General features: G+C 44.6%; 1 protein-coding gene across 2 annotated transcripts; it reads left to right on the top strand.

Annotated features, from left to right (window-relative positions):
• The first annotated feature begins 372 nt into the window (after positions 1 to 372).
• On the top strand, positions 373 to 18752 carry MPV17L (MPV17 mitochondrial inner membrane protein like). Of its 2 annotated transcripts, XM_075278817.1 has the most exons (6): positions 373 to 474; positions 4601 to 4742; positions 13989 to 14580; positions 16181 to 16251; positions 16636 to 16665; positions 17051 to 18752. In XM_075278817.1, the coding sequence occupies exons 3-6, from the start codon at positions 14274 to 14276 to the stop codon at positions 17249 to 17251; spliced, it is 609 nt and encodes a 202-aa protein (XP_075134918.1). In that variant the 5' UTR covers positions 373 to 474; positions 4601 to 4742; positions 13989 to 14273; the 3' UTR covers positions 17252 to 18752. The 2 variants fall into 2 exon arrangements, with proteins under 2 accessions (XP_075134918.1, XP_075134919.1); XM_075278818.1 differs by lacking the exon at positions 4601 to 4742.
• Positions 18753 to 23545: the final 4793 nt, after the last annotated feature.

Below are 23545 nucleotides of genomic sequence, written 5' to 3'. Positions count from 1 at the left end.
TACATTACAAATACTTTAGAAATTTGGTATCGCTGTGATCGTACCGACCCCCAGAATAAAGGTCACATATCATCTCTACCACACAGTAAGTGCCGTACCAATGAAACCCATAAGAAATTGGCGCAAATGCGTTTTTTTTCCAATTTCAACTCATTCAGAATTTTTCTCCGGCTTCCCAGTACATTGTACAGGATATTGAATGGCGCCATTACAAAGTACAATCTGTCCCGCAAACAATAAGCCACCATGTGACTCCGTCTATTGAAAAAACACGATGGCTCTTGGATACGGTAGCCTGACGTGAGCGCTGTAAATAGCCAAGGATCTGATACTAGGTGTAATATGGTAGAGGGCGGCTACTACATACATTATGGTAAGAAAAGAAGGCTGAGCTAGAATGCCGGAAGGAGCAACCTTAGGGATTGTAATCGTAATGCCAGGCACATGCCTAGAGGAGTATCTGCCAGTGCTGGTGTAAGTGGCGCCCCCCTCCTGTACCCTCCTGTGTGACATGTACTAGTCCGCCTGGTAGTGATCTCTTGTAACCTCATGTAATGTGTGCGGACGGATCAGTAGGATCAATCTGCATATGGTGATCTCTGCGGACATGGTCTTATAGGTAGCAGCTGCTGCTATATACGTGTGCGAGTATATACGGTATACAGATACCAATATTCTGTTATCAGCAGTAACATATTAGTCCGCCTGGCTATAAATGAGGACTTGTCTATCCTCGCAATAGTCTTATAATATCCTATAGGTTCACCATGGCCAGCAGGTGGTTAGCCTGGCATGGGGTCACTACCATGAAGACCTGCAGGTAACAGGAACCTTCTACGCAGTGTTTTTTTTGTTTATTACTATAAGTTTTTGATTTATTATTTTTGTCTGTGATATTCAGCTGGATTCACACACAACATTGTGCAGTTTTATATAGCATCTTCTGTGTTTTCATTGTGTTTTGCGTGATTTAGATATTTCATTTATTCTGTTTTTGATTTATAACCCCGCGACCATTTTGACCCCACCCTGGTCCAACCGAGTGCCTAGCTCCCACTCAATAAAATGCCACTTTGTGGCCCCCACAAGAGTAACGTTTCCCCAGTGGCCACACGCAGTGTCATGTTCCTGCTCTGGCCCCACACACAATATAATGCCCCCTGTTGTGTCCCCCACACACCATGTAATGCCCCCCTTTTGGCCCCCACACAATATACTGCCTCCCCCCGTTATGTCCCTCTTGTACAATATAATACCCCCCTTTTGGCCCCCACACAATATAATGCCCCTGTTGTATCCCTCACACACAATATAATGCCCCTGTTGTATCCCTCACACAATATAATGCCCCCTTTTAGCCCCCACACAATATAATCCCCCCGTTGTGTCCCTCTTACACAATATAATGCCCACCTTTTGGCTCCCACACAATATAATGCCCTTGTTGTGTCCCTCATACATAATATAATGCCCCTGTTGTGTACACACAATATAATGCCCCTGTTGTATCCCTCACACACAATATAATGCCCCTGTTGTATCCCACACACAATATAATGCCCCCTTTTAGCCCCCACACAATATAATCCCCCCGTTGTGTCCCTCTTACACAATATAATGCCCACCTTTTGGCTCCCACACAATATAATGCCCTCGTTGTGTCCCTCATACATAATATAATGGCCCTGTTGTGTCTAACACACACAATATAATGCCCTCATTGTGTCCCTCTTACACAATATAACGCCCCCTTTTGGCCCCCACACAATATAATGCTCCTGTTGTGTCCCTAACACTCAATATAATCCCCCTTTTGGTCACCACACGGCATAATGCCCCCCCCCCCCTTTTGCCTCCTTCAACAAATCTAATACTTGTGACAGTGTCCAAAGAAAAGTGTTTGGTTTTGGTGCACAAGTACCGTAACAGCTAAACAGTTTATAATAATAATTCTGCCATACAGTGCACAAATAGCAGTGCCGTAAGGTGTGCAAATTCTGGTCCGACTGCAGTTAGACCAATAGTCAATCCCACGTCACAATATTATAGTCCAGGAAGCTGAGATACGTGGCGCTATTTGGTTAGGTTGCTGTGGCTGTAACTTCCTCTGACCGTTACTTCTGCTTTTTAGGGATAGAAAATCAGATATTATCACTTGTTGCTCCTGGGCCCATGGAAACCTAAAATAGATTCACTTTGGAGGGAGGAATGGAGGATGGAACCAGCTGTCATCCCTTATTGCACATGCTTAGACCCCATTCTAGAATTACTGTGGTTGGGGAGACAGGTTTTTGGTTATGGCCCAGCAATGTCATGTGAAACCCCCCCCCTCCCAAAAGGTGACTGTGACTTGCACTACTCCAGGTTTCACAGGGCAAAAGGGTCATCTTATTGAGAGACAGGGCCAAAATCACCTCATCATAGCCCCGGGCCCAAGCTGCCTATACACACTAGATTAGAATCGGCAGTTCTAGCCCACCACCGAATGTGTATGGGGGTCTTATGGCCGGTGTCGGGAAAGAGATTGGGTAGTCGGATTTCAACATGCCCAATCCTTTTGTTCTCAGGTAGGACAAGCTGCTGCGAACAATGTCTGGCAAATGATTACGGCACGTCATTAATAAATGTTGTAATCTACTTTAACAAATTTCTGTAAAATCCTGCGACCTGTACACTGTTTTCACTAGGAGTATGGGTGTATGGGCTCTTGAGTAATGCCAGGAAGCTAAGGCTGGGGGTCTCTTTAAAAATGATATCTCTGGTATTTTACCTTGTACAACGGTCTGGTGTCCTATGAAAGATGATATTCTCCACTTTCATACAACACCAAGAACACAGCTCTGTCTTTATTATTTCCAGAGATATCATCAGTTGAAAAGACAGTCGGGATTGGGATCAGCTACATATAAAGCCCCCAACCCGGACTGATGATATCTCTGGAAATAATAAAGATAGAACTGTGATCTTGGTGTCATATGAAAGCTTATAATCTCATCTTTCACATGACACCAGAATTTATATTACAGGGCTTCTACCGTTAAAACACATGTTTTTTTCTCATTGACAAGTAGGAATAGCCTTAAAAAAGGCTATTCTTCTCCTACCTTTAGATGTCTTCTCCGCGCCGCCGTTCCATAGAAATCCCGGTTTTCTTCGGTATGCAAATGAGTTTTCTTGCAGCACTGGGGGCGGACCTCAGCACTCAAACAGCACTGGGGGCGTCCCCAATGCTGCGAAAGAACTCTCCAGCAATGCCTCCATCTTCTTCAGGAATGTCTTCTTCATGTGTCTGCTTCCGGCGCAGGCGGTCAAACTTCTAGGTCTCAGGCAGAGCCGACTGCGCATGCCTGCGGCCACAAGAACAATAGCTTACTTACTTACTGCTGTTTGAGCGCTGGGGACCGCCCCAAGTGCTGCGGGAGAACTCATTTGCATACCGATGAAAACCGTGATTTCTACAGAACGGTGGCGCGGAGAAGACATCTAAAGGTAGGAGAAGAATAGCTTAAAATGTGTTTTAATGGTAGAATCCCTTTAAATTTCATATTGAGATATAACTGAAATGACCGTCCGTCTCAGTGCCGCACCTCCCATGAGGTGACCTGAAGCGACCGCTTCATGCGGCGCTATGCCGGGGCCCCAGGGAGGGCAGCATTTTTGCTGGCCTAAGCCATTCCAGGACAAGTTGTCCTGGACTGGCTTAGCATCACCGTCCTGGCAGCCCGGCACGGGAAGCGAGCGGTGGATTGGGGCGGCCCTGTGGACGCAGCGCTGCTCCAGCGGCCGCCCCTCATGCTTAGCAGGGAGCAAGTCCTCTCCCTGCTCTCTGCCTGCTAACGACGCTCGCTAGGCCCCGCCCCCTCCGCTCGGCCCTGCCCCCTCCTCCGGGGGGGGGGGGGAGGGCGGCTTTGTGACGTCCGCCACAGGCGGCACAAACCCTAGGTTCACCCCTGGACTCCCTCTGCTTCCCTGCAGTATACAGGAGTCTACACCTAGTGGAGTAGTATATAGGTATCAGTTCACAATAGAGAAATGAGGGGATGAATAACGAAGTGCAGAGTTTCACATGCCCAGAATATCACCACAGCCCTGCAGATAGATAGGTTAGTGTCACCAGAACCAGCATATCACCCCAGCCCTGCAGATAGATAGGTTAGGGTCACCAGAACCAGCATATCACCCCAGCCCTGCAGATAGATAGGTTAGGGTCACCAGATCCCAGCATATCATCTCTGCCCACAGATAGATAGGTTAGGGTCAGCAGAAACCAACATATCGCCCCAGCTCTGCAGATAGATAGGTTAGTGTCATCACAACCAGAATATCACCCCAGCCCTGCAGATAGATAGGATAGTGTCACTAGTGCCCAGAATATCACCCCAGCCCTGCAGATAGATAGGATAGTGTCACTAGTGCCCAGAATATCACCCCAGCCCTGCAGATAGATAGGATAGTGTCACTAGTGCCCAGAATATCACCACAGCCCCACAGATAGCTAGGTTAAGGGTCTACAGAGCTTGGTCTTGGTGATAGACTCCCTTTAAGCTCTTTGTAATTTTCCGCCTTGTCTTTTTACGAGTCGGTCCCGTTTCTCTTGTAGATGGCCGTAACCCTTTTGGGTGCAGTGTTATCCAGCGGCTTCTTCAATGTCTGCCACTTGAGGCGCTGTATCAAGGACTACAAATGGTCTTTCCACTTCATGATATCACATCTGGTGGATGAACCAGTGATGTAACCTCAGGGTAACTTGTTTTATCACTTAGCATGAGGCTCTTTGCTTGGCTTGGACACAATTTGGGAATAGCTGTTTGCACTTAGGCACTTGTTATTTTGCAGGTGCCTTATCCCGCGCGCTTCTCTAGTAGCCTCCTCCTCACAAGTCCACTAGCGCCACTTTCACAGCGCCATTCCTCGCCAGCACTCATCGCTTCCTGTAGTTACTCCTGCATGATTTAGGATTGTCAGTCGCTTCCACATTAAAACTTCCTATTTTTAGGAAATTCATCATCTTCAGTAATACCAAACTAAGTCTGGAGGACTAAACAAGTGCACTCTATATTTCTTAATGTTTGTATAAATTACAGATGGTAGGTCCCAGATTCCTTCTACTAGAAGTAATAAATGGAGGAAGGGTCCTGGTGCAGCAGTGATACTCCCAATGTGTCATCCCATCATCTGCCAGCTTGACAAATGTGATAGATTAGAGCTTTTCCCTTTGTCTGCTCTGTATGCAGCTTTCTAACACAACTGTACAAGGTGAAGCTTTATATTAACCCCTTTGCCTTCCATCCGTTCATCTCGGTACTTGCAGACAGTTTTTGGCAGAACTCGGCAGGGAGGTTGTTCCCGCCATCTTGGAGATCTTCTGTGGATGTTACTTGCTCCAATCCGTCTGTCTTTTCATGTCATCCCAGACAGACTGGATGATGTTGAGATCAGAGGGGACCATATCAACACTTTCAGGAGTACTCCCCCATTCGGCTGAACATTGGCATATTTGAGGGTGGTGGCACACAAGGTTCTGAATGCAGTGCAGCCATGTTTGTTGGCTGATTGGCACCAGAATAGGACCAGACAATTATCGTGACGTTATGATTTCAGGAAGGCTTGTCCATGATTATTGTCCCATTTATTAATCCATTTAGAAGGACCTTTAGATCTGCCTAAACACAGAAAAATGTGAACAAGAAACGCAGGTGCACCTTGCTGTGGCTGCAATACAATTGCAAAAAGAGCATTACTGCAAATACCTACTGTGTATAAGAAGACATGAACAGGAGGTTCTTGGTACTTTTTACATTTTGATCAAACTGTAATTGTAAGCCCATCTGCCCCATCAAGGCGACCTCTGTTAGGTAGGTCCCTACAGCAAGGTGCACCTACATTACTTGACTTTGGGGTGTGTGGCTGACCTCCATTTATGTTTGAGCACACCACTCCTCTGTCCAAGGCTGCCCTTAATTGGAGCATGATATAGGTGAACTCCACCCCCCTATTCATTCAGGGGCCACAGGTCCAGGGAGAGAAGGCTGCTTGTGTTGTATACTAGGCGTAATATGGCTGAATACACATGCCCTTTGATCATGGGAGACCAAGGCCCTACGAGAGGTGAGACATTTTAGGGTGCTTTCACACGGATTAACGCTCCGCTCATTCTGACACGTAAACACGTGTCAGAGTGACCGCTGTAAAACAGAATCCCATTGACTTCAATGGGTGTTGTCTTACGCGCGCTACACATTGAAATGAATGGGAGGCTTTTTAACCTTAGCGCGCGTAAGACGGCACCCATTGAAAGTGAATGGGATTCTGTTTTACAGCGGTCACTCTGACACGTGTTTACGTGTCAGAATGAGCGGAGCGTTACTCCGTGTGAAAGCAGCCTTAGGGTGCATGCACACTACGTAACGCCGGGCGTGTATGAGAGCCGTACACGCCGGCGTTACAGCAGGGCTGCCGAACACTTCCCATTCACTTCAATGGGAGCGCTCGTAAACGCCGCTGTTACGAGCGCTCCCATTGAAGTGAATGGGAAGTGTTCGGCAGTCTGCCGTAATGCCGGCGTGTACGGCTCTCATACACGCCCGGCGTTACGTAGTGTGCATGCACCCTTAGGCTGTATGCACACAGAGTAACGCCAGGCGTTTTTTGTGTGTTTTTTGCACATAGCGCCGCGTTAACGCCGCGCTATTTAGCGGTGGCGTTGCCCGGCGTTAACGCGGTGTATACGCGGCGTTAACGCGGCGCTACGCGGCGTAAACGTGGCGCTATGTGCAAAAAACACACAAAAAACGCCTGGCGTTACTCTGTGTGAATACAGCCTTAGTGTGGGGAACTAACAGAGGTCGCCTTGCTGTGACAGATGGGCTTACAAAATGTAAGAAGTACCAAGAACCTCCTATTCACGTCTCCTTATACACAGTAGGTATTTGCAGCAATGCTCTTGGTACTAGCAGAGGGCTGTTGTAACTTTTTGCTTTATATCTGCCCTATCCGATGTCTGCGCATCTGTTATATTTGCTTCACTTGCCGTGAACAATATAATCCTCCATTTGTACCGGTATATACCCTGGAGGGGTTTCCTCCCCGTAAAGAAGGATATATTACATGGATGAATAACAAATACATAGCGCCATTATAACCACCCGAGCATTGGCGCAGCATGTCCCCGCTTGCTGACTTGTCTTGCCCATTAAGGGAGTGGTGGTCTATGTGTATATGCCAATCCGACAACCTGCATGTCTACAGGTAAATGTAGTGAAAAAAATGTAAAAGGAGAACACCGCTTCTTCTACGCGAAGCTGTCGCCATCACTGCTGGTGCCTTGGGCGGCCACTTTATAAGAGGCTAACCCTTACCCTTACCTAATGTAACTCCTATACCAGGATAACATGTATAACTGGCCTCCAGAAAGAACCGTAAGGGTATCGGCGCCAGGAGGTGATGCGGCCATCTTACAGGAGGAAGCGAACGCCAGTGAACTACATAGGTAGCAGGTCTTGGTGAGTAGGGGATGTTACCGCTTTAGACGTTCTCTACCTAAGGTTTATTCTATGGACATGGATTTCCTATTTAGTTGTATGACATGGGTGACTTTCCTACCTGGGGGCTGCATATTATACATGGGTGCACCCGTGCAGGTTGAGTCTAAGTGCACACCCGCTCTTTTCTATGGCCCATTACACGTGACCATGTAATTCTCATAGGTTAGTGGTGGGGGCTATGAGCCTGGGACAAAATTTGGGATCCTGTTCCTGTACGTTATGCAGCCTTGGTGAGGTGGCCATACAGATTACATTCATTGTGGTTGAACCTGACCATATTGGCCATAAATTGGGGGTTCACGGCTTTCTCTGGCTGCAGAAGATTTAGGCATGTTCAATTCCAGCATGTCCAAGTCTGTCTTCTTACCGTAGGTAAACTATTGTCGCAGATGTCTGGCAGCAGCTTATTTTCTTCTTATTTGGTTCCCCAGCTGAGCCGAGTGTTCATGTTTAAGGCTGTATTCACACAGAGTAACGCCAGGCGTTTTTTGTGTGCTTTTTGCACATAGCGCCGCGTTAACGCCGCGCTATTTTGTGGTGGCGTTGCCCGGCGTTAACGCGGCATATACGCGGCGTTAACGTGGCGCTACGCGGTGTTAACGCGGCTCTATGTGCAGAAAGCACACAAAAAACGCCTGGCGTTACTCTGTGTGAATACAGCCTAAGGGTGTTTCGGAGACTTACTGCAACCGCTGTCCTAACAGAGTATCCATGTATATAGGAGTTTCGAGAGGAATGCTGTACCAAGTGTGCAAGGGTATGGCAGTATTAGGAGAAATAGCTGACAGTCGTATCACGCTTGGAAGCAATATCTGTTGGTTAAGCCAAAAATACATATGGACGGAGGTGTTGGGTAGTATGGCTGACAGTCAAACCAAGTGTGCATGTGTTTGGGTGGATCAGGAGCAATAACTGTGGGCAAACTGAGTATGTATGTATATGGGGCTTGGGAGGAATAGATGTTGGCCAAACTAAGCATACATGCATATAGGGATAATATGTAGGTGGAATAGCTACTGAATAGCTACTGTAACTGAGTGTGCATTTGTTTTGGGGTGTCAGGAGGAATAGCTGTTGGGCAAACGTAGCATGTATTTGTATGGGCTTAATGAATGAATTAAGTGTGCATGCGGTCAGTCAAACCAAGTTTGCATGTCTACTTGGATATGGCAGTAATAGCCATTGGCTGGTCTAAGTATGCATGTGTATGGGAAGTCTGAATGGAATAGCCAAATTAGTTATCTAAAGCTATGTAATGTGCAGGACCACAAATTGCTAATGAACCAGAATCAATTAGTCATACTGCAAGGCCTGTTAGGTGACATTGACTTAAAGCATAGGTCCTCCCACTAGGTGGCACCAGAGAGATGGCTTCCTTCTACCTGGAGGAGAGCTGCTTTGCATGTCTTCTTTCCTAGGCTGCATTACCTCCTCTCTCCAACAGGGGAAAAACATTCTGCTTCATTGATCGCTGCAGCTTTTGACACCTGTTGCTTTTTTGCATATATATATATATCTATATCTATATATAACAACCACATCATATGGTGCATAATTACAATTAATTAGTTAGCATGTGGATACAATGCAACACAACATCAAAACACACTTAGGTGGAGTGAAAGATACAGTGTAACAAAGTGTTATAAATATACGATGATCTAGTAACATTTTTCAGATCAATATAAGTGACACATATATATAAAATCACATCATATATAAAATATAAATATGAGGAGGAGGAACATCCACTTGCTTTCACTAGTATCATGGGCATTTATTCATTCATACATTGCAGTGTCCAAAAGTGACTACTGTGCAAAATCAGAAAAAACATAAAGAACATGCCTTCCCAGGCTGAATATATCAATCATAGTATATCCCTGCACGCACAGAGTAAAATAAAGTCATGTGCGGCATACCAAAAGCTGGCATCCACCCAGACTACCCAGTGCACTTGTGTAAACCTGCATGTTAAAAAACAAGCAGACACAGTGCATCTACATAGTCAGGTGTTGCTATAGCCAGAAAAGAAAAAAAAGAAAAACTACAAAAAAATGAAATAAAAAAAACAAAATTTTTTTTTTAAAAATGTTAAAATAAATAAATAAATAAAATAAATGAATAAATAAATAAATCAAAAATAATTTAATCTAAACCATAAAGTATAAACAAATAATAATATGGCCCAAAATTAAAGAAATATTTTTTAATTTTTTTTATTTTTTAGCTATAGTCCAATTGAAGGGTATATTATGGCAGACCTACATCAGCGTCGCACAAACGACCCGAATATATTACCGCCCAAGAGGTCAACCAGACTGAAAAAGAGGACCGAGGGTATACCAATAGGGGACACCCTCCATCCCCCTGGCCAAACACACATACAAACTGCCATAGATCGCATGCATATCAGCCCACAATCTTTGGGACCCATAACCCAATTAGGACAGTCAAGAAAATTAAATAGACCATGAATATTTGTTATAGAATAATGAAGAAAAAATAAGAAATAAATAAAAAATAAAATAAATAAAAATTAAATAAATATATATTTATATGTATACATATAAATAAACAAATCAATATTAAAGCAAAACAAGTAAATCTATATTCAAAGCCATGGGAAGCATATAAAAAGACAAAAAGTTTTTTATTAGTAAAAACAGCAAAAACGTCCATGTTAGCGTAGTTGGATGTACGTCCTCCAAAATCCTCTTCATAAATTTAAAAGTGAGTGAGTAGAAGGTGTATGTGTCTCCAAGTGCAAAAAATACAATTCTAGAAAAAGAAAAAGAAAAAAATTAATAAACAAATCACTAATTACAGAAAGGAAGATAGAGACCAAAGAGAATACATAAAGTCACAGGGCAACCGAACCATCTAAATTAATGTGGACAACTTATAATCAACATTTAATCCAAAAGGTTTTAAAGTATTTAATCTGAAGATCCACTCCATCTCTTTTCTTTTGAGTATCTTTTCTCTATCACCTCCTCTCCTGAGAGGGGGAACACAGTCAATGATCCTAAATCTAAGTTGAGATTCAGAATGTTTAAGATCTGAGAAATGTTTGGAAACTGGCAGGTCTTGTTTTCGTTTCCGAATAGTATATCGATGTTGATTCAATCTAGTCTTTGCATCGAGAGTCGTTTCGCCTATATATACCAACCCGCATGGGCAGGAAAGCATATATATAACATGATCTGAATCACAAGTCAAATAATGCTTAATCTTATACTCTACTCCATTGTGTATAAAATGATTCCCCTTAATCATAAGGGAACAGTTCACACACCCACAGCAAGGGTAGCAACCCTTCCTAACTACTCCTGTTAAAGTGGTTTGTCTGCTGCTCTTAAAACTGCCTACATCTGAACAGACCAATTGGTCTTTCAGATTTCTAGCTCGCCTATAAGAAAAAAGTGGAGGGGCACGAAATTCTGGCAAATTGACTGCACACATGCGCAAGACTCCCCAATGTTTGCGTACAATATCTGAAATCTGATTGCTCATGCAATTAAAAGTAGAAATGTTAGCGTACGTGGACGCCATATTGTACGCTAACATTGTTATGTCTGTCCTGGAGGAGGACTTTGTCTATGTGTCCCACCACTTCACACATGTGCTTGGGTGGTGGCGATACATAGATGACGTCTTCCTCCTTTGGACTGGTACAGTATTACAACTTGATGCATTTCATCAATATCTGAATACTATTGATCCAGACATTAAATTTACAGTGACATATGCAAGAGATCAGTTACAATTTTTGGATGTGTTAATTGGCTATGATAATGGGAGTTTCTCTACCCGTATCTTTCAGAAACCTACAGATAGGAATAATTTATTGAGATATGAAAGTGGTCACCCACGATCAATGGTCAGGAGCCTTCCCCTGTCACAATTCTTACGTGTGAAGAGGATTGATAGTCAGGTTGAACAACTGCAGGGTGATTTGGATAACATGGCAGTTAAATTCAAAAATAGAGGATATCCCATTGATGTTATTTCTAGAAACAGATGTAGGGCTGAGCAATACAGTAGGGAACAATTACTAAGGGGATCTACACGACACTCTGAAAACAATAGGATTCCATTTGTTTCTACTTTTAATTGCATGAGCAATCAGATTTCAGATATTGTACGCAAACATTGGGGAGTCTTGCGCATGTGTGCAGTCAATTTGCCAGAATTTCGTGCCCCTCCACTTTTTTCTTATAGGCGAGCTAGAAATCTGAAAGACCAATTGGTCTGTTCAGATGTAGGCAGTTTTAAGAGCAGCAGACAAACCACTTTAACAGGAGTAGTTAGGAAGGGTTGCTACCCTTGCTGTGGGTGTGTGAACTGTTCCCTTATGATTAAGGGGAATCATTTTATACACAATGGAGTAGAGTATAAGATTAAGCATTATTTGACTTGTGATTCAGATCATGTTATATATATGCTTTCCTGCCCATGCGGGTTGGTATATATAGGCGAAACGACTCTCGATGCAAAGACTAGATTGAATCAACATCGATATACTATTCGGAAACGAAAACAAGACCTGCCAGTTTCCAAACATTTCTCAGATCTTAAACATTCTGAATCTCAACTTAGATTTAGGATCATTGACTGTGTTCCCCCTCTCAGGAGAGGAGGTGATAGAGAAAAGATACTCAAAAGAAAAGAGATGGAGTGGATCTTCAGATTAAATACTTTAAAACCTTTTGGATTAAATGTTGATTATAAGTTGTCCACATTAATTTAGATGGTTCGGTTGCCCTGTGACTTTATGTATTCTCTTTGGTCTCTATCTTCCTTTCTGTAATTAGTGATTTGTTTATTAATTTTTTTCTTTTTCTTTTTCTAGAATTGTATTTTTTGCACTTGGAGACACATACACCTTCTACTCACTCACTTTTAAATTTATGAAGAGGATTTTGGAGGACGTACATCCAACTACGCTAACATGGACGTTTTTGCTGGTTTTTTTATAGCTGTTTATACTAATAAAAAACTTTTTGTCTTTTTATATGCTTCCCATGGCTTTGAATATAGATTTACTTGTTTTGCTTTAATATTGATTTGTTTATTTATATGTATACATATAAATATATATTTATTTAATTTTTATTTATTTTATTTTTTATTTATTTCTTATTTTTTCTTCATTATTCTATAACAAATATTCATGGTCTATTTAATTTTCTTGACTGTCCTAATTGGGTTATGGGTCCCAAAGATTGTGGGCTGATATGCATGCGATCTATGGCAGTTTGTATGTGTGTTTGGCCAGGGGGATGGAGGGTGTCCCCTATTGGTATACCCTCGGTCCTCTTTTTCAGTCTGGTTGACCTCTTGGGCGGTAATATATTCGGGTCGTTTGTGCGACGCTGATGTAGGTCTGCCATAATATACCCTTCAATTGGACTATAGCTAAAAAATAAAAAAAATTAAAAAATATTTCTTTAATTTTGGGCCATATTATTATTTGTTTATACTTTATGGTTTAGATTAAATTATTTTTGATTTATTTATTTATTCATTTATTTTATTTATTTATTTATTTTAACATTTTTTAAAAAAAAATTTTGTTTTTTTTATTTCATTTTTTTGTAGTTTTTCTTTTTTTTCTTTTCTGGCTATAGCAACACCTGACTATGTAGATGCACTGTGTCTGCTTGTTTTTTAACATGCAGGTTTACACAAGTGCACTGGGTAGTCTGGGTGGATGCCAGCTTTTGGTATGCCGCACATGACTTTATTTTACTCTGTGCGTGCAGGGATATACTATGATTGATATATTCAGCCTGGGAAGGCATGTTTTTTATGTTTTTTCTGATTTTGCACAGTAGTCACTTTTGGACACTGCAATGTATGAATAAACGCCCATGATACTAGTGAAAGCAAGTGGATGTTCCTCCTCCTCATATTTATATTTTATATATGATGTGATTTTATATATATGTGTCACTTATATTGATCTGAAAAATGTTACTAGATCATCGTATATTTATAACACTTTGTTACACTGTATCTTTCACTCCACCTAAGTGTGTTTTGATGTTGTGTTGCATTGTATCCACATGCTAACTAATTAATTGTAATTATGCACCATATGATGTGGTTGTTATTTAAACTGGTGGTTTTCCCTCACTTTTTTGCTTGAGAAAGGTTCAGATAAGAACCGAAACGTCGCTGCTTGGAATAAATCCACACTTTTTCTAAATATTGGAGTGCTGCCATTTTTTCCATTTTCTATATAAAGTTGAAGATTAGCCACCTTCCAGTTTGGCTTTGCACCCGGTTTGTATGCTGTGCTGCTTCTGCATTTTTTTCTACTATATATATATATATATATATATATATATATATATATATATATATATATATATATATATATATAATTGACCACTTGTTTGTTACATTGCCCTAATGTGGTGTTTTTGCACTTTCTAGGACTGGTGACCAAAGTGAATGTGAACAGAAATAGGGACCATATACAACATCTACAAGACCGCCCGTCATCCTATAGTCTTTCATTACATTAATGTGATTGTAAATGTCCCAAATCCTGTAAGATTCAAAAGGTGTACCGTAAATGAAAGGAGCAGAAATTTGACCTTTTAAAGTGACACGCACAGCCCACATCTCTGGACCCTTCCCGTATCTCCGGACCCTTCCCGCACCTCCAGACCCTGCTCGTGACTCCGGACCCTAGTCATCTACATCACTCTAGAAAACATGCGTGCTTTTCTACAGTTCACTAAAAGACACCCCTGGTTGACAAACGTGACCATTTACGGCTCCCTATTTGCATCAGCGGACGTCGTACAGCAAAAACTCTCCAAGGGACCGAATGAGCCGCTGGATTGGAAGCAGACGGCCAAAGTCGGCATTGTGGGGTTTTGCTTTCATGCTAATTTTAACTTCTTTTGGTTAAGATTTATAGAAAGGACATTTCCAGGGTCAGCACCGAAGAATGTCATAAGGAAGGTGGCGTGCGACCAGTTAATGGCTGCGCCCATCACCATCAGCGCTTTCTACACAGGTAAGGTTGAATGTCGTGTAGGATATTACATTGTATGACATTGATCAGTGGGCATGTTATAGAGCAGGAGGAGCCGAGCAGATTGATATATAGGATTGTGGGAAAAGGTCCAGTAGATTATAAACTAAATCTCTATGGATTCTGGGCTCAAGAGTCCAGTGGGCGGACCTACACAGTGATTGACAGCTATCTCTATACACATTCATACTAGGAAGTCTGTCAGTCACTGAGTAGGACCGCCCACTGGACTCCTAAGCCAAGAACCAGCAGGAACCATATAGCCTTATTTTTTGCAGGACAAATTATACTTTCCACTGGCATCATTTAATATTCCATGTAAAAAATTTGGAATTAGGAAAAAAAAATCTTTTGTTGTTTCCTTTATTTTTATTTTTTAGTATTCTCTAGAACATGTTACCCATATTGTGTGGATCAGTGCGATCACAGCGATGGCAAAGTTATATAGTTTTTGTTATTACTTTTACAAAAATTCCAAATTTTTAATTTCTTTGAGTCTCCGTATTCTGATATCATATCTTTTTTTTTTCTGTATATTTTTTGTAGGGTTTTTTTTTCCTCAGATTTATTTGTCGCATTTCTTTATGCTATTTTGAGGAATGTCTGACATTTTGATCAATTTTTATTTCATTACTTTGGGGACATGAAACAAAGATTTACCACTTTTTTTTTCCACTAAAGCGTTCCCAGTATGAGACGCCTCTGGCACCGTGTAATAGAATTGGAACAATGACAGGCCCAGGGGCCTTCAGTACGCTCTGGGGGACGGTCGTCTCATTCAGTATGGCGGTGCATTTACAATTGACTGAGGCATCTGAAGAGTTAAATGTCTGTGACCAGTCTCGGTGAATCCAGACATTGCCACTGGGGTCTCGGCCTGTAAAGCGGGGGGAACTTGGCTGCTATGACACCCGCTCGGCGGCTGAGTGACCGCCATGTTTAAATGCCTGACATCCTCATACTATAAGGGTAGATGTCGGGAGGGGGTGAAGCCTACAAGTGTATATTTGACCTAACTATCGAGGTATGTGGACGGTCATGTGGTGTTCTCAGCCCCATAATGGCGGCAGGCAGTGGCGTAACTACCGCCATAGCAGCAGAGGCAGTTGCCACAGGGCCCGGGACATTAGGGGGGATAATATTGTGTGGAGGGGCCACTATGGGGGATAATACTGTGTGCAGGGGCCACTATGGGGGATAATACTGTGTGCAGGGGCCACTATGGGGCATAATACTGTGTGCAGGGGCCACTATGGGGCATAATACTGTGTGCAGGGGCCACTATGGGGCATAATACTGTGTGCAGGGGCCACTATGGGGCATAATACTGTGTGCAGGGGCCACTATGGGGCATAATACTGTGTGCAGGGGCCACTAAGGGGCATAATAGAGCACACAGGAATGCGTAGGAGGGGGTCGGTCGAGGTATTCGGTGTCGGTCGGGGGGCCCCATGTCAAAAGTTCGCCACAGGGCCCCGCCATTCCTAGTTACGCCACTGGTGGCAGGCATTCATGATCGCACATAAGATCACCATTTTGGCAGAGGTTTTGTTGCCCTATTAAAGTCCCATTTATTTTACAGGTTTAAGTCTTCTGGATGGAGATGAAGACGTCTTTAAAAACCTTAAAGAGAAATTTGTGCCAACTTACAAGGTAATATAGCTGCGTCTGAATTAGATTCAGAGATTTGCTTTATAGCAGCCACATGGACAATAGAGGCCTGTAGTCAGGAGATGACTCACTAGAGAGATTACCGTAATCCTACCTCGTACGCCATTTTTCTGGCATATGAGGCATTAAACTATGCCATCGTCACTACCTGTGGTGGGGGTGGTGTCAATGGAGCACCAGTGTGACCGCCGCTCCATTTACTTGTATGGAACTGGTGCTCCATTCACAAGGAGACCAAGGTACCCTAACGGTACAACCCCTTAATATAATACAGGCAATTGCCCAAAATCCGTGCAGAATATATCTACTCTATATAATATATGTATATCTTACTCTAATGGGAATTTGTTTTTTCTCTATTTACAGACTGGAGTGTTATGCTGGACCGTGTTTCAGGTAAGGGGTGTATGATCGAGGTGACCCTATTTGGGGGGATAATACTGCCCATTCACCGAAGCTGGTTAGAGATGTTTCTGACTATGGAAACGATTTATAGGGGTTCCCCATAGGTGTTAAGTGTCTGAACACTGGGGGACCCATTGTTGGGAAACCCACCGATCACTAGTATTGGGGTCTTGTATACCCTGTTTGCGTTGGGCACTCTATTTGATGCCTATGGAATTGTCAAGCATAGCCAAGTGCTATAGTCGGCCATCATCTTATACAACCAGGACCACCTGGGACCCCCCCATTCCCGTTACTGGTTCGTCTCTCAGCGACAGTCCTAGTGTTGTCCATTTCTCTGTATTGTCTACATTTTGGTGTATTTTTTCATTTCCAGACGATAAATTTCAGCATCGTACCTCCCGTCATCAGAACCGCCTACATCGGGGTGTGCGCTTTCCTCTGGACCACCTTTCTCTGCTATATCCGTAACCGAGACATTGATCAGGTGACCACAAGATTTCTTCAGACTCTACCGATAATTGGAAATAAAATGACCCAAGAAACTGGAAAAGAAAAAGAAGAAAAGGAGAAGTGAAAGCTGCTCCAGCACCGCCAGACATGAGGACTACAACTCCCAGCATAGGCCTTTAATGTCAGATACAACAAGTCTCTGTGTAGACGTCATCCTGCTGTGAAAGACCCATCCCCCCAAATGTACGAGTATCAGACTGATCCCTAAGATCTGCTATTGTCCTGATACACACGGACCAATATCTGCCATATATTAGAGGCAAATACCCCTATTATGTGAAGTATTGGGGTTACGAATCTGGATATTCACCCCAAAATAGTGACTCAAAGAGGACCTGTCGCCTCCCCTGACTTGTCTGTTTTATTATATTCTCTATAAAACAACAATTCTGGAGCATCTTTTCTTATAACTTTGTGTTGGGTCTCTGTTATTCCTCCTGGAAATGTATGTGTAATTTGGGGGAGTGTCCTTCCACATGATGACACTGTCCAATCAGCGCTGACTCTGATAACATCCCATTGGGGGGGTGTCTGTACTGTGCCTGCCAGTGTGAGCACTGATTGGACAATATCAGCATGTGCAGGGACACGCCCCCAATCTATACAATTTCTAGTAGGAATAACAGAGGAACAACCCGACTGTATAAGACAATATGCTTCAGAATGGATATATCATTATGTGGAGTATATATTTACTAAAATAGACTTGGGAGAGGTGACCGGTCCTCTCTAAAGGGAGTCTATCAGTAAAATATTGAGTAATTAACTAATCCCAGTACTATGTAGGGCTGTTAGCACAGTTTACGTATTCCAGACTGCGGCTCCATTCTTAAAAATCGCCTTTTATCCTTATGCAAATGAACAGCAATTTAAGGGCGGGGCTTTCCTTCAGTGGGCTTCACTATCTGCTGCTGCTAACTACTGCTCTGCTCCACCCCCGCTGATTGACTGGCTCTCGCTCCTCCTTCATTTCTGGGTGCAGTGTGTTGTTATTGGACATACCGTACTCTGCGCATGTCTGATGATGTCACACTGCGGCCAGAAGTGAACAATTCTGGATTTTGATGGGGGTAGCGTGTCATCAGACATGTGCAGTACTGTGTGCTGAGGCCGAGGAGAGAGATGTTACTCAATAAGCAGGGGCGGGGCTAAGCGGGAGTTAGCAGCAGCAGATGGTGTAGCCCGTTCATGGAAAGCCACGCCCCTAAAGCCCCTTTTCAATGTAACCTGTGCTGACAGCCCTACAAGGGACTGGGATTAGGTTATAGCTCGATGGTCTGCTGACAGACTCCGATGGCCGCCGGTTATTGTAGCCCTATCAGTGTCAGCATTACGTGTTTCTAACCAATGTGAATGTTTCTCACGGTTGCACTACAAGTTCTAAGGACTTTTATATTCCACGTTTGGTTTTATATTTCTCATCCATATCAGCTTTGTCATATGATTGTCAGACTCCACCTCATGAAACCTGTCCAATGTGAACAGTCACGGAGGACGGGGATTGTTACGGTTTACATTTACACTTGAATTATAGGGTGTTTTCTGGGAGAGTATTCACACTGTATTAAACAGAACCCTTCTGTACTTTCTTCTTGTCGGTGAGTTCTGATATATTCACATTTATTGGCATGAAATTTTCGGACCGGGACAATCTAAAATTGGGGCAAGAGCGGCCCATTATTTATATGGAATGAGATTTATGGAGCCGTTCTTTCTAACTTCTGCTGGAAATAGAAGGCTGCAATATAGACTAAAGTATGCCCCAGAAATGATTATACAAAGGAGTGTGCAAAAGTTTTAGGCAGGCGTGGAAACATCCCACAAAGTGAGAATGTCTTCAGAAACAGAAGAGTTAATAGTTTGTTTCCAGATAACAAAATGTAAATCCCATCAATATTTGGTATGACCTTTGCCCTTTGGAGGAGGAGTCCTGGAGGTGATGATATGGCCCCACAGATATAGAAGTAGATTTTATTAAAGGGATTCTACCATTAAAACTTTTTTTTTTGTGGATAAGACGTCGGAATAGCCTTTAGAAAGGCTATTCGTCTCTTACCTTTAGACGTGGTCTCTGCTGTGCCGTTCCTCAGAAATACCGGTTTTTACCTGTGCGCCTGCGCAGTCTGCTCTGCTCTGCTAGGTTACAAGCCTGTGCCGGAAGAAGACATTGAACATGACGCGGCGGACGAAGAAGGAGGCGGCGCTTGCAGACACTTCTCTGGCAGCGGTGGAGACGCCCTCATCGCTGTTTGAGACCACGTCTAAAGGTAAGAGACGAATAGCCTTTCTAAAGCCTATTCCGACATCTTATCCACACATCACGTGCACATCACATTAAAAACTACTAGGAGTAGACTAAAAGTGCATCAAGGTAGTAATATAATCTTCTATAGGTCCCTGTAAATACTGATGGTTGTGTACCAAACAGCAAAGGCAAAAAATAGGGAATATTGACGTAAATATAACCAAGCCACACTAAAAGGCAATGCAGTATATCCTACTAATATTGCTATTTTTCGTGCCGCTAAACAACATGGCTCCTTAGCAGGACAGTCCCAAAAGTAGGACTCCTAGCCCCCCCCCCCCCCACACACACACACACTTCCTTGCATTTCCAGCCCCAAAATACCTCCACACTCCATATTGTTGCCTCTAAGGTAGCCCTAACCCCACTCCATCACATTTACATGTATTTCCACACCTTACACACTCACATAACCCCAAAAACAAAGGTCCCGCTCTGCCACTGCCATCTTCTCTCATCAGCCGCATGCCACCGCCATCTTCTCTTATCAGCCGCGCGCCACCACTTGGCCACTCACACCAACTTCACTGATTCACTGATGATGCCACACGCACAGTTCCCGCGCAGAGCCCTCACACAGTCTGGCCCGCACGGCACACATCAGACCGCAGAGCGCACACACAATCTGGCCCGCACCGCCACTCAGCCCCGACCCGGCAACTTTCCATTTCAAGTTTACCATCTACCACCTGACCTAAAAAAAAAAATAAATAAATAAATAAATCCAAAAATACAAAGATTTCTATAGCAAGATTTCTCAAATGCTCTGACAGTTTCACACGTCTGTCTCCACCCAATTCTCCAAACACCGCAGACGAAGTCGCGGGTAAAAGCTAGTATCATATAAATAAATGTGCTAAAACCTGCTAAATTATACAGGCAAAGTAACATCACAAGTGTGATAATGAAGATGCAGCGCAAGCGTGCAAAGGTAGGGAATATCAGAGGAAGTCCTATCAGTGGCCGGAGACCATAACATTAGCAGATAGAGCAGTAGGTGAAAGATAAATTGTGAATGAACACGCACATACCCATAGTGAAGAGGTAAGTAAACCTGGAGGAGAGCAGAGACCCAACCCCAACGCGCGTTTCGGCGCGACTGCCTTCTTCCGGAGGATTCATTGACTATACCTACCTTTGCACGCTTGCACTGCATCTTCATTATCCACATTGTCATGATTGTTATTTACCACACAGATATAGCCCTGATCTCATCATTAGAGATGAGCAAACGCCGTTCGATCGAATAGGTTAGAGGCCCTGAGCTACCAGCAGAGATTGAGGCCCTTCAGGTGACTTCAGCCTCTACCTGCAGAGTTTTAGGCCCTTTAAAGGGGCTCCATCAACAAAATTCTGCTGTTAGAGCCCCACATATGCGTGAATAGCCTTTAAAAAGGCTATTCAGGCACCGTAAATGTTATATTAAATCCCGGTCCCGTTTTTAAATAAAAGCATTAAAACATATATGCAAAACTTATCTATCGTGCACGATGGGTGGGGATAAACGATGCGACGTCATCTTCGGGCACGCCTGCCTCTTCTGTCTTCTTGGAGTAACGCCCTCTGGTTCCGTGTCTTCCGGCTTCTTCTCTTCAAATCCCACGCCTGTGTAGTAGCGCTTCCCTCTGAAGCGCTACTGCGCAGGCTCACTCGCGAACTGCCATTAAGTAAAATGGCGAGTGAGCCTGCGCAGTAGCGCTTCGGAGGGAAGCGCTACTACGCAGGCACGGGATTTGAAGAGGAGAAGCCGGAAGACGACATGGAACCAGAGGGCGTTACTACAAGAAGACAGAAGAGGCAGGCGTGCCCGAAACTGATGTCACATCGTTTATCCCCGCCCATCATGCACGATGTAACTTAATTTGGAAGGGCTCACGTTAAGGGAAGAAAAGGGAATTTTTGGAGGTCTCACCACATCACACACACATAAACAATGACAATTAAGGGTGAGGACTGAAGGATTTCCCATTGTCTATTCCATCCGTGGTTGTCATGGTCAACGTGATTTAAAGGAGTGCTTGTTGATGTTTGTTGAACTTAAATTGGGGTTTGTGTTCATCCATTTGGGGAGTAAAGAAGGTTTCCAGGTATTTTCCCACTTTGATAGAGGTTTTTTGGAATGTGTAAAGTGTGTAGTTGTTAGGCTGTGATGTTGGGGTAATAGAGGGTCTTTGGTGTGTTAGATGCCCCCAGACATGCTTCCCCTGCTGTCTCAGTTGTATTCCAGAGGCGTTGGCATCATTTGCTGGGGTGTCATAGTGGACTTGGTGACTCTCCTGAGTCGAATGGTGGGATGCCCTGAAACCAGGGGCAGATCCAGGGCCGGGCGAGCCGGGCAACCGCCCGGGGCCCCGCGGCGCGGCCGGGACCTAACAAAATGGTCCCGGTCGGCATGTCCCGACTCCAACAGAGCTCAGCGCTAAAGCAGGAGCTGAGCTCACAGCTCCTGCTTTAAACGCCTATGTATTTCAGCTCATCGGCGGTAGGACGCCGATGAGATGAAATACATAGGCGTTTAAAGCCGGAGCTGTCACAGCTCAGCTCCGGCTTTAACGCTGAGCTCCGGCCTCCGGCATTTGTAGCCGCGATGTGATGACGTCATCACATCGCGGCTACAATATGTGTCTGAGGGAGAGAGCTGCGAGGGAACGAGGAATGGTGAGTGTGTGTGTGAGTGTGTGTGAGTGAGAACGGCATGACACTGGGGCAGATGGAGGAGGGAGAACGGCATGGCAATGGGGCAGATGGAGGGGGAGAACGGCATGACACTGGGGCAGATGAAGGGGGGAGAACGGCATGGCAATGGGGCAGATGGAGGGGGAGAACAGCATGACACTGGGGCAGATGGAGGAGGGAGAACGGCATGACACTGGGGCAGATGGAGGGGGGAGAATGGCATGGCACTGGGGCAGATGAAGGGGGGAAGAACGGCATGACACTGGGGCAGATGGAGGAGGGAGAACGGCATGACACTGGGGCAGATGGAGGGGGGAGAACGGCATGGCAATGGGGCAGATGGAGGAGGGAGAACGGCATGACACTGGGGCAGATGGAGGGGGGAGAATGGCATGGCACTGGGGCAGATGAAGGGGGGAAGAACGGCATGACACTGGGGCAGATGGAGGAGGGAGAACGGCATGACACTGGGGCAGATGGAGGGGGGAGAATGGCATGACACTGGGGCAGATGGAGGGGGGAGAATGGCATGACACTGGGGCAGATGGAGGGGGGAGAATGGCATGACACTGGGGCAGATGGAGGGGGGAGAATGGCATGACACTGGGGCAGATGGAGGGGGGAGAATGGCATGACACTGGGGCAGATGGAGGGGGGAGAATGGCATGACACTGGGGCAGATGGAGGGGGGAGAATGGCATGACACTGGGGCAGATGGAGGGGGGAGAATGGCATGACACTGGGGCAGATGGAGGGGGGAGAATGGCATGACACTGGGGCAGATGGAGGGGGGAGAATGGCATGACACTGGGGCAGATGGAGGGGGGAGAATGGCATGACACTGGGGCAGATGGAGGGGGGAGAACGGCATGACACTGGGGCAGATGGAGGGGGGAGAACGGCATGACACTGGGGCAGATGGAGGGGGGAGAACGGCATGACACTGGGGCAGAGACGGGGGGGGAAATGAAACTGTGGGCAGATAAAGGGGGAGAATGGCATGAAACTGGGGACAGAGATAGAGGGGGGGACATGAAACTAGGGGTAGATGAAGGGTGTATATGAAAATGGGGGGGAGATATAATTTATGGGTGACTGTAGGAGGATTATACTGTGTGGAATCACATGAAAATTGAATGAGAATGGGTGGAGTCAACATAAAAGTGGGCGGGGCCTAATTTGCTGCGCGCGCCGCACGTTTTGTTCCCTCTTTCTAGTCTTCAACAGTTGGGAGGTACAGGTTAGAAGTGCGAGACCCCCAGTAAGTAGGGCCCCGCCAAAGTCAATTGCCCAGGGCCCCGCAAACCCTGGATCCGCCACTGCCTGAAACTAAGCATTTTCTCCCATAGACTATAATGGGGTTCGATATTTGTTCGA

This window comes from Leptodactylus fuscus, chromosome 6 (assembly GCF_031893055.1).
Source record: "Leptodactylus fuscus isolate aLepFus1 chromosome 6, aLepFus1.hap2, whole genome shotgun sequence".
NCBI lineage: Eukaryota > Metazoa > Chordata > Amphibia > Anura > Leptodactylidae > Leptodactylus > Leptodactylus fuscus.
The sequence above is the reverse complement of the archived record's forward strand: the minus strand, read 5'-3'. Positions and strand labels throughout refer to the sequence as shown.